The sequence below is a fragment of the Phoenix dactylifera genome, chromosome 9 (assembly GCF_051530095.1).
Source record: "Phoenix dactylifera cultivar Ajwa chromosome 9, Ajwa_hap1_PhDact_Kaust_v1.1, whole genome shotgun sequence".
Taxonomy (NCBI): domain Eukaryota; kingdom Viridiplantae; phylum Streptophyta; class Magnoliopsida; order Arecales; family Arecaceae; genus Phoenix; species Phoenix dactylifera.
In genome coordinates this window covers 1,719,317-1,731,165 of record NC_143198.1, presented here as the reverse complement: position 1 = coordinate 1,731,165, position 11,849 = coordinate 1,719,317, and the positions used below count along the sequence as shown (strand labels likewise).

Here is an 11,849-nt window from a genome sequence, read left to right as displayed (position 1 = left end):
GCAATTCTACAATAGCTCAGCTGGTAATTTGAGTTTGTTTTTCGTAGGGATGCATAAAATGAATAAACTCATGTTTCCCATTTGCATGAATTCAAGGCCTTTGGCGGATCGTGACTTGATTCTCAGATAACTCCATATAGATGGCATAGGATTGGTTCGACCATGATGATTCAATCCTCTTTCTCACTGATACGTGCCTCCCAAGACATTTTGGCAACTGACTAGATATGTTCATTTTATTAGTACTGTAACAACTCAGGATTTTATTCAAAAAAGCTAACATTTATTTTTCGTAGGGATGTTCTCTTATGGACCTTTATGAACAACAATTCAATGGTGGTGAGGAGAGGGTGGATGAGATTTAATTATTTCTAGCACATAGACATATTGGAATGAGGTGAAATTTGAGCCTAGATTATTTTACTATAATGTTTGATCGGAAGGAGTTGGACTTTGAAATAGGTGCGAAAATGAATAATTTTTATTTTAGTTTTTTGGTTGGGGAAATATTCCGGTTCGAGAAAGGAATAAGGATGATTTAACCTCTCAAACTTCAATTCCAATTCTTTCCTGATATTCAATCCTATTTCGATTTCGATTACAATTCTGATTTGAGGCACAAACCAAACTCGTTAGGAAATCTGATCTTTTTAAGTACTATTTCAATCCATTCCGGTTTCAATTATGGATCTAATTTCAGTGATGGATCAAATGCTTTTAATTTATGAAGACTTGCATTTATCCCTTTTCGATCAACAACCATTCCTCAACATGTTAACACGGGGCTTGAATGAATCAAGCGAGCAATCCCACGGCGGTAAGCTTACCGGGATGTTCGGGTTCGCCAAAGCCATCCCGTCGATCAACGGTCAATGACCATTCCGCAACATGCTAATGCGGGACAAAAATGAATCAGGCGAGCAATCCCCCGGCGGTAAGCTTACCGGGATCTTCGTGTTCGCCAAAGCCATCCCGCCGCTTTGGCGCCAAAGCTTTTAGAATTCTAATCTGCCCGCCTCTTTCTCGTATATCTTCCCTTCCTTCCCTGTTTCGCCACGCTTGGGAGCATCCGACCTCCACATCGTCTCCTTTCCACAGCTCGAAGGGGAATGGAGAACTTCGAGGACGCCCCCCTCCTCCCTTTCTACGAAGAACCCTCCTCACCCATCCCTCAGCGAAAGCTGAAACGCCTGAGGAAGGCATCCGGACCTAGGGTTTCCGATCCGCCGATCGCTCCAACCCTAGATCCCGATCCCTCCTACCATTCCGCTTCCGAGGATCTCCCTGATGCGCGAGAGGTGCCGGATTTGGAGGGATCCGCGGCGGATGCTGTCGATCCGGCGCCTGCATCAGAGGATTTGGGCAAGGGAATGGCTTCTGACGACGAGCTCGATCCTTTGTTTCCAGACCCGAGGGATGCATCTAAATCCTGGCAGCCTCGGGACATGGAAGAAGGAGAAGAAGCAGAAGAATGGTGGGGGGGTTCCTCTTGGGGAGGAGAGAGTGGAAGAATTGGAATGGGGGGAATAATGGATGATCTGAGGAAGGAGAGATCGGCAAAGAAGCGGCTGAATTTGGAAGGGGAAGAAGATATCACGGAGAAGAAGAAAAAGAAGAAGAAGAAGAAGTCTGGTGAGTTGGCCGGCCAGGAAGGCAGACCAGAAGAATCCATTCGAGAGAAGAGAAGACTTGAGAAGGTGGCGATTTTTTGGATATATGTATTTTTTATTTCAGTAGCAAAAATTTTCTGGGTTTTATTTGTTGTTGACCTACTTTTCCATTTTGTTCCACAGGAGAGGATGGCTAATCTGGAGCAAATTCATGCTGAATCTCAGAGACTGTTGCGCGGTATATGCAATCCTGTTTCTCCTTTTCTTTTTCCAGTTTGTTCAGTTCGATCTTCACCCTAAAGTCCAGGAGACCTAAAACGTCATATTTTTATTATTATATCTATATTGGTGCCTTTTAATCAGTAAGACGAAGACGATAAGCTAATAATTTGTTTTTTATCTATTTCATTTTGAGGCAGAAACTAGAGATGCTTCATTTAAACCTGTGCCTCTTGTTCAGAAGCCGATATCATCTGTTTTGGAGAAGATCAGGCTAAGGAAGTTGGAAGTATCAAAAAAGTGAGTCATCAAATCCATTTTTGCTATTATGTAAATACCAAATTTTGCAATATTCATGTCAAATGCTGGAAAAAAGTAAACTATTGGAAATTACCACTGATTGCAGACCTAGCGTTCTCTATCATTCTGATTCTATTGCTGATACTGATTGTTCTGCGGCTGAGATGTCTCACGTCTCTGATCTATCTGGGTCTAATAATGGGAAGGAAAACAATGAGACATCAAAAATGGTACGTCTCCTTCCTCCCCAAAAATGCTATGTCTCTGTATGTTTTTTTCAAACATTTCTTTATGTGTGAGAAAGCATGAAAAGTTGTTTTTTGTAAACTACTTTCCCAAGAACTATCAATATCATAGAAGTAGTTGTACAGTTGCAGGATGATGCTGTCCAAGCTATGGATGGTGACAGCAGTGCAAGTTTTCTGAGCTGCCATGAGAATGTTACCTATAGCAAGGTTATCAATTGTGTTGGTGGATCTCTATTTTTTTTAAAAAAATTATTTAAATAATGTGGACAAAGAAAGGAGGCTTCACACTAGACTTCAGTATTTGCCAACCATTTATCCGCCTTATGTCAGTTTGTTTTCCTATTAGAAGACACTAAATGGCATGCTCAAATCAAATGGCTGTACTTCATATACGTGTTAGAAATTTTTACTTCACGCTATTGAGCTTTATTTTAATGTGCACATCATCCTCAGATTTATTGCTCTTTTGTAACATTAAACATCACTTTTATTTGAAGGTGATAGGTGAATTTATCATACTAAACAGGAGGTACCATTGTTTATATTATTTCCTGATAATAGTGTTATGCAGTAGGATGAGTTAATATAATGGTCTAAAATTTAATAGAACCAGCTAGTGTATGTACAGCAATGCCGGTGAAGTAACATTATCATTGACTGCAATAAAGACTGATGATAAAGAAGTTTCATGAGACATGGTATACAGAATAATCGAGAGATGGTTAAAGATATATTTACGAGTTATAATCAGATATGCAATATAGAGACTCTTCTAAAATGTCATGTCAAGTAAACTTCCCTTAAGACCTGGGGGAATATGTAAGATGGCAACAAGGTATGCGTGTTGTATGATTCAAAATGTTGAGCAATAGAGAGAGTCCAAGCACGTAAGGTGAGCATGTCTGAGCTGAGATTATTGAGGTGAGGGAAAAGTAAGCAAACTGTGGGCAGAGTGATGGAGAACTATTAGATATATCATGGGTGTGTACAACAAAGGTTTGAGGGGGCTTTCTATGGTGGAAGGTTCAAATTTGTGTTGTACATCAGATGAAAATATAGTGACACAGGTGGAAATTTTTGAAGAAGTTGGAATATCTTGAACAAATATAAATGTTTTTTGAATGTAAATATGTGGTTAACAGACTTTTTTTGAGTGTGGTGGTGTAACGAACTAGGACCTTACCCAAAAAGGTTAGCTGGAACGTATTATTTGGGTTTGTTAGTCATGTATAAGTATCCAAAGTCTTTTTAGCGCATAGTCAATGTAGGACTAAAGACATGCCTGCATCGATTCTTATATACTCCACCCGTTTAATCTTTGATGTCCTTGCTAGACTAAGGGTTTAAATTCACTCAAATTCAATCACAAACCATCATGATTGGCATGTGGTCAACCCTAAATAGGCCTATGTTGCAATAAGTACCCAAGATCAAGGTATGTTGTCTTGGTACTGGACTCCGTACCAGCGTCATACTATCACTTGGTCGGTACGATGCAAGGTTGGTTTGCATACCGAGTATCGATACGCCCTTCATATCATGTACCAGTACCAAATCGGTATGGTACGGTACGCCTTGTATCGTCTGGTCTGATATGGTATGGCGAACTTTGCCCAAGATCTTTCTAGCGCATAGCTAATGTGGGACAAAGCATATGCCTACACAGGTCCTCATAGGTGAAATATTGGCTTGTGTAAAATGTTAGACTGAAGTGTTTTATCGAGGTTACAAATCCCTATAATGCCCGCATCTCCTTTAGGATGACGAGTAAAAAACTTTGGATCAACCTTACATTCCAAACCTCATAGTCTTTATTTGCAATATGGGTATGAACATAATCAATATTAATATAAAACAAGCACATGCACATGAGCAGTCATAATATGTTTATGAGCATATTCAAGCTTTTATATGATTTAGCAATGAATTATTTAGAAAGGGCAATGAAGGATTAAAAAAGTGTTGGTGATTATGGTTATAGCTATTGTTCAAACCTAGTCCTTTCTATTGCTAAACTATGATTATCACTTTCTGCCATTGCCCCAACATATTTTATTCATAAGAATTTGATTCTTTCAACACCATTGCTTATTAAAATTTTAAGTGTATGACAAGCTTCTTTTGTTGGTAGCTTGATAAAATTAAGGAATTTTGCATGCAAGTTAGTTGTAGGCTCTATTGGCTAGCATCCTTGACTATCATTTTTTTTGGTGACAATTCAATTTACTTATGGAAGAAAGTAAAGAATGCCCCTTTTTTTCAATGAAAATCCAGGCTTCTGATACACACCTGGAGGACTCCTTTCAGATTCCAAATAATGACACACAGGTCTCTTTTCCATGTTTAGTATTTAAAGGTTTCGTTTACTTATTCTAAGAAGGTTTCATCTTTAACTGTTGGTTATTTGCCTATTTTTGTTGCAGAATGTTTCTAAAGACTCCAAACAAAGCAACAGAGAGAAGAACCAGTTTGATCATGGTGCTGATGATACTATAGATGTTCTTAGTCCGTCCTTGCCTGCTTCAAGCTCAAAACCTGATCCTGCTGATGTGTAAGAAATTTGAACTTTCTAATTCCCTTTTTTCAGTAAATAATAATAAAAAAATCTTGTTTAAAGCTAGGATTGGTAATGCAAATTTACTTTTGTTGATATCTCGCTGATTTCACTCATCCTGACCATCAAACTCCTAATGTCGATTCTTCTCAGCTCTTCAGCATATATGGATGCATTGTTTGGTGTGGCACAATATCCATGTATGTTCATTTGGATTTTCATTGTTGGGTTGCTGTGGGGCTAAACATTCACCCATGCTATCTTTTGATTAATTGCATTTTACATGGCAACAATTGTTAGTAATGGGAAAAAATGAAACAAAATATATTGGAGAAAATAACAAGAGTTGCTATCAAATGCCTGCTTTGATCTGTTGAACAAGAAGGTATAGTAGTTGCTGTTTGGGTTTGACTTCCATACTTCATTGTTTGACTTTCTGATTGAAAGCACAAATATTGAGCTCTGCATTGTAGGTCATGTCATCTTAATTCTTGAAGATCACATGTTACCATCATCGCCAATTGTTTCTACCTGAAGATTGTGATAGTCACCTGCATCTGATATAAGTGGTGTTTCTGTTGTGTTTGATAGGTCATGTTGATTATTACCTTGTATTGTTATCATGCTTGGCTTAAGGCTGGCACATTATGTGCACCTTGTCATTCTATGTCAATTGCTTAGCACACACTGGAAGGTGGCAGGGAAAGATATGGAGCATGCCACTGGACCTTGCCTTACCTTTTTGTTAAAAAGTGTATTTTGCATCCTCTCACTTGTTATGCGCCTTTCTTGGGATCCGGATACTGAAAGGAACCACCTAAAGGCCTGTTTTTCCATTTTGTTTGAGGGGCTTAATGTGTTTTTCTATTCGACTTTCATGGACTGCCTAAATGGGCCATGAAATTCTAGTGTACATTATTCATGAGGATGGATCCATATTTTAATAGGTGATGTGGATATCTCTTGTAAGTTGATGGTAGGTGGTCATTCCTCATCATATATCAGAAGCATTCTGGAAGCTTACATACTACAAATTATCTTCAAAACCTCAAAAAGTGAAAGAAAAGAAAGTGAAGGAAAATTGGTGGGAACGAGTTCTAGATCATCTTAAATAGAAAAGAAATAGGTTATTTAGGATGATTAGGCTTCAGTTAGAAATGAGAAAGAAGGGTGCAAATCGTTCTGCTATGTACTGGCTTTCAGTGCATTCACTTGATGCACATCTATACAGTGGATAAAGATCGTATAAACTAGACAGGTATGTACGCTCATGTTCTACAAACTACCGGTGCCATACATGCCATAGATGGAGTATGTAATAAACTTGCAATTTAGTCCTTGGCAATATATGTTCTATCAAATGTATGTATTAGCATGCATGCGCATAATGTGTGCATGTTATATATTCTCTGGATAGACAATTGGGTTGCATATTCTTGAAATGCTCGTCATTGGTATTTCCTTACATTATGTAGCAATTTATTTCCTTCGGTTGGGGGGGGGGGGGGGGGGGGGAGGGTGGGTGGGTGCCATGATCCAGACCTTCTCTCTCTTGTTTTTCCTTTTTTTATGTCGATGAGTAAATTGATGTCTCTGGCACACTATTTCACTGTTAGAAAGTCCTAGTAATTTTTTCATACCATATTGCCATTTTGGATTTTCTATATTAAGATTCAATGTTGTTGATGACTTACCTTGTTGCTTGGTGATATTCTTCTCAGTTCATCATCATCAGAAGAAGACAATGACAAGGAAAACATTGATCCTCATCCTCACAAGGCTGCTGTCATGGACTCATATCCAGAAGGTGTTCCAGCAAAAGCATTTCTAGATGATGAGGCTGAAGAAGAAGATGATAGTGACCATGATCTAACAAGGTTTCCTGAAGATGAAGAGGATGATGAAAGTGATGAAAATGAAGTGTTTGATGATCTGATTGCCAGTGGTTTTGAGGAGGCACCTATAGATCATGAAAAGCGTAATCAGCTTCATCAGAAGTGGCTTGAGCAACAGGATGCAGCAGCAACAGATAATGTTTTGCAGAGACTAAAATATGGTAAATATCAGAAAGAACCTACAGTACTTGATGAGGAGGATGATGAAGAATTAGGTGAAGATTCTGAAGATAAAGCATCATATGATCTGCCTCCAGCAAATTTCGTCCGGAATAATTCGAAGAAGGCAAAACAAATGATTGCACAAATGTTTACTGATGATCACGATGCTTATGTTCCATCAGATGATGAGGAAACAGAGCAGACTCTAATTCGCCAATGTCTATCAAAGCAGATGGTAAGTAGGTTTTCCCTTGGTTTATTCATTTTATTTGCATGAATGGCTAATGCAACCTTTCGGCCTTCTCGATGTCAATGCTGTCTCTTATCCTTTGCTATAAGATCTATGATTGGAAGAACAACTTAAACTAATCAGTTAGATAGTTGTTTTCCTGTCCTTTCTCTGGGGTCATTTTTGTGGCTTATTCAATTGTTCTATAACATACCTCATTTTCTCTTTGAGCTTTTATGACTCTTGTGTGGCTCAGAATAATGTCTGGGCATCTCATGTTTTTTTAATCATTTTCTCTGTCAAACTAAGTGGGAAACTAGCAACCTGTTTTGCAAAATAATTGGAGAATCGTGAAAAGCAATAGGATAATGACCTTCAGTTTTGAACTTATATCGCCACAAGGATTAATCTTCCAATTTGAGATGCTTGATGACAAAGCAGCAGGACCTTATGACGTCAATCGTGCAGTTGTGGATCAAGTAGCCAAAGTAACGAAAGAAGACAGTTTAGGTGTTTCTATGCTCACAGGCCAACAGATAGATACGGGTGGCTGTGAATGAGTGGTAACTATAAAGTACAAATGCATTTGGTTGTGTGGAAAAGGATTCACTTTGACCTAATTTTCCTCTTGTATTGGCACCAAGAATATATTTCTTTCCTGACTTAACAAATGGATAAACAGTTGGTTATCCTATTATCCCTGGCTGTATCTGTCAGTAATTTAGCTGTAATGGCTTATTGGTGTGTTTAAGAATGAGTTGGAGCTGAATCTGGAGACACTAAACCTGGAGAATTCCTTTCTTATTTCTCTATACTTAATACTTGTGCAATATAATTCAAAGATTATAACGAGCTTCATTTTGTATCCAGGAGGAATCCTCATTTGTGTCTCCAGTAGAGGATGAACATTCCAGAGAAGTCTTTGGTCTTATAAAGAAGCTGAATATTGCTCCCGATTCCAAGAAGAGAGGAAAAACAGCAACATGTATAAACAATGCCCTTCCTCAAGTTTCTTCCTTCTACATTTGCAATTGCATTATGGAATGCATTTTTATATTCTTATTCTAACCTTTTACACCTTTAAAATGCTTGTAGCTAACTTTAACATGCTGATGATGGGAGGGAACAGCAATAGCTCTTCAAAGGTGAGCTTACCTGAAAGTTTCATGTCATGGACTGTACCTGTTTAGGAAATATGATGTCTATTGACAGCTAGTTATTGGTTTCATTGGAAATGCACATGTTAGTACCAAAATAGGTAGCTGCTCGTACTATTTGAATAATGTCAACATTGGATTTTATTTAAAGTTCTAAATTACCAAAGATGGCCATACCACTCTCTTAAAATTCAAAAATGTGCAGCATATGTTTGATATATATGAAGACATTTATGAGATTATAGATTAACAGTTAGAGGATCGCTTGTTTCTTCAATAAATTTGAATCTATGAAAGTTTTTTGTTAGCTTCAGTGGCTGTAGCTTGTCATTTTACATATTAAATATGATCTATGGAAACAGATTGAGTGATAGATACTTCACTCGTATCAAGAGATATAGTTGCTTTGACAGCTTTACATTCAATATTGTTTGTCATATCATATGAATTATTGATGGCCTGTGTTGTAGTCATCTTTTCTGGGTCGAACAACAAGTAGTTCATTACCACCTTCCCACAAGCAAGGATCAACAACTGTGCGGACATTCATTTTTAGTCGGGATGACAGCAATAGTAGGAGTGGTATCTCAACTACTGACAATCTCTCAGATATGGTAAGGTTCCTGTTCAAGATTCCAATGCTTTCAGATTTTGGATGGGGTCACGTTTACTTCTGGGGAAAGAATTGGCCATTTTTGGAAGAACATTTCTTTTTCTATATTTTAATTTGAAGGCAAACAACAGAAAATTAATTCAAAGGCCCTCAGCTTACCCTCAGAATGACTAGTTTCAGGAAATCTATATATATAATCATATACATATACATATACACACACACACACAAACACTATCTTTGTAATTTTGTCTTTTCTCAGCTGAAATTATGGTCAATGGTTCCACTTAAATTGATTGTGATGGGCAGGACCAAGCAGAAAACCAACCTAAGCATACTTCATCGTCTAAGTTCAGGGGCTCACAGTTGAAACCAGCTTCTTCTAGAACAAAAGTTGAGGGCAATGGAAGTTCAGGTTCTTCACTTTTTGAGATCCTGTGCCAGTCATCTACGATTTTCGATAAACAACTGGAGAATAAAAGGGGAAGCAGCAGTCATGTAATCACAGAAACACAGGCTGCCTACCAATTTTCTGCATTTAAGTTGGGAAAGAGGTTTCCAAAGGTGGAGGCTAGGAATTAATGCCAGAGCATTGAAGAAAGCCCGGCAAGGATATGTTTAATTTCCCATATTCAATGTCTCCATCTTTCATCTGAATAAAGTTACTGATATGCTGGCTTTCTTCCATCTTTATGTGTAGAGGTTTATATATTGATCAAGGATCTTCCCTGAAGTGAACAGAATGAAATCCAAGCAAAGTGGTGTTCAAATTACATAAAAATCACAGGTGCTTGCAAGGATCTTTCCTTAAAGAAAATTGCACATGTTTTTTCCCACTAATATTGAGTTGAAGTTGCAGCAGACTTGGTGGCATCTTTTGTTGCAAACCATGCTGGCTCGGTGACTTGGAATTTTAGTTCATTTCTGCTCCACTCTGGGATATTGTGCTTGCTGATTCTATGGGCTGTATCCATTCGAAGGCTGTGTAAACAGGTGGTCATATCAGGAGAAAAAAGACGAGTGTAATCAATAAAGTTGGAAGCAATTTTTGTTTAGGATAATCGACGGAATGTGTCTTGTGCCCAATACTCCTAAAAACTGCTTTCAACTGAAGGGAAATGATATTATGACATTCATGCAGTGAGCTTTGTGTGTCCTCATTTAAGGATGTTAATATAGGAAATACAACTCCAGAATACCCCTCCAACAGAGGGGTTTGCTATTGCGGTCTACCAGTGGCAATCATCAAAAGAAGTAAGTCATGCAAATAATTCATTCTCTAATGGTACTACAAGTTTGAAAAAGTTAGTTTGCATATCGCGGAACCAGATCAAGAGCACTAAGTAGACTAGCTTAATCTGGTGGAGATCACCCGAGTAATAAATCTCTGATTTTGTCTCTATGTATCTTATAATGCAAACTCCCATGGCATGACTTTGCCTTCATCCATTCCAGTGTGCCTGTAGCCCTTTCTACTGCTGCTGCCTCTATGAATACTCTCTTTGAATCTTGGTTTACATCTTGTTCCCTTAAGATTTTCATTTAAATCGGCACATTGCATATGTCAATTTATTGCAAGTTATTTTCTCAAAGAAAAGTTGCAAAACTGATTATCTAATTGTTTCATGAATATAAGTAGCTTTTCAAATGGGTATTGTTTTAGTGTTTTGGTCTCATGTGGTGGTCATGTTCCTGAGTTACACTAATAATCTGACTTATTTTAGATCCACACCCCCCACACCACTGCAACAATCTATTTAGCAGGACTAAATAAGACATGCTTCATATGGTTTTGTTGCATGCTTTTCTTTGATTGGTTTAATCATAGCCATATTTATTGACGCGGCCGCTAATTTGGTTGCGCCACAACAGCGATGGAATAAACCTTGTGTTTGGCTGTTCGCTTGTCATGGAAGTGGACTTAGGTCTTATTAAGAAAAAACCCTGCTGCCACAATTAGTTCATGAAGCTTTTTTTATTTTCACTTCCAATAATAACTCCAGATTTCTACCTTATTAGATGTTTAAACCATGCTAAACTTCTCCTTCAATTAAGATTTCTATGACTTTATACCAGAGTCACATCTTTCAAAATCCAATTTTATAATGAATCGTTGGATATGGTGAAGCTTAAGCCTATCTAGATTGGAAATGCAACATGTAAAACAAATGGAATATCAGGAAAGCATATTGTTTCTGCCAAAATCTGACCCAACTTAGATGTGCTTTTGAGATTGGTGCTTGATTGGCTTGGTCAGAGATCAGAGCAAATAGGCAGGACCTGCAAAGAAAAGAAAAGGAAAAGTAACAAGGGTTGCTAGGTTTTATCCGATGGGAAATTCTCTGATGCCTAAGTTAGATTAGGTTTGGAGAACAGTGGAGATCCTAACAATGAAACTTGGAGGCATTAGCGCACTTGAAGGTCCTCTTGGTTTGGTTTATATAGAGTGATGATTGGTACTAGTTACTGCAAAAGATGGATGTGTGTCTTAATTACTCAGCGAGCAATAACTATCTACACATTATGCACATTATTGGAAAGGGTGGATGTGCATGGGATGTGCGTTCGTGGGCTGAGCTATAACTGTTGCCCAATAGAGGAGCTTTAAATGACTTTAAGGTGCATTTAGTCTATGCTACAGATCCGAGGTGTATTACATATTATACATGAATGTATGTTTTTTTGATCCATCATTTATCACATACCTAAGACCTTGTAGTGAAGAAATATGTATTTGCACCTTCACTATATTATAAGTATAACTAGTGGATAAGGTGCATTCTTTTTTTGGTAAGTTCACTTCTTTTAATAAATTAGAAAGGAGGCAAGTTTGACCGATTTTATTTAGGACTCGTTTGATGC

General features: G+C 38.0%; 1 protein-coding gene across 4 annotated transcripts; it reads left to right on the top strand.

Annotated features, from left to right (window-relative positions):
- The first annotated feature begins 296 nt into the window (after window positions 1-296).
- LOC103704549 (DNA ligase-like protein) lies at window positions 297-10,127 on the top strand. Of its 4 annotated transcripts, XR_005506911.3 has the most exons (14): window positions 1,010-1,697; window positions 1,794-1,848; window positions 2,030-2,129; window positions 2,236-2,359; window positions 2,501-2,584; window positions 4,652-4,705; window positions 4,801-4,928; window positions 6,653-7,223; window positions 8,088-8,202; window positions 8,313-8,362; window positions 8,845-8,988; window positions 9,297-9,593; window positions 9,688-9,774; window positions 9,850-10,040. XR_005506911.3 is itself a non-coding variant. In XM_039115806.3 (12 exons), the coding sequence occupies exons 1-12, from the start codon at window positions 1,110-1,112 to the stop codon at window positions 9,567-9,569; spliced, it is 2,286 nt and encodes a 761-aa protein (XP_038971734.3). In that variant the 5' UTR covers window positions 1,010-1,109; the 3' UTR covers window positions 9,570-10,127. The 4 variants fall into 4 exon arrangements, 2 of the variants coding, with proteins under 2 accessions (XP_008786115.5, XP_038971734.3); XR_015968566.2 differs by lacking the exon at window positions 2,501-2,584 and having other exon boundaries at window positions 910-1,697; XM_039115806.3 differs by having other exon boundaries at window positions 9,297-10,127.
- Window positions 10,128-11,849: the final 1,722 nt, after the last annotated feature.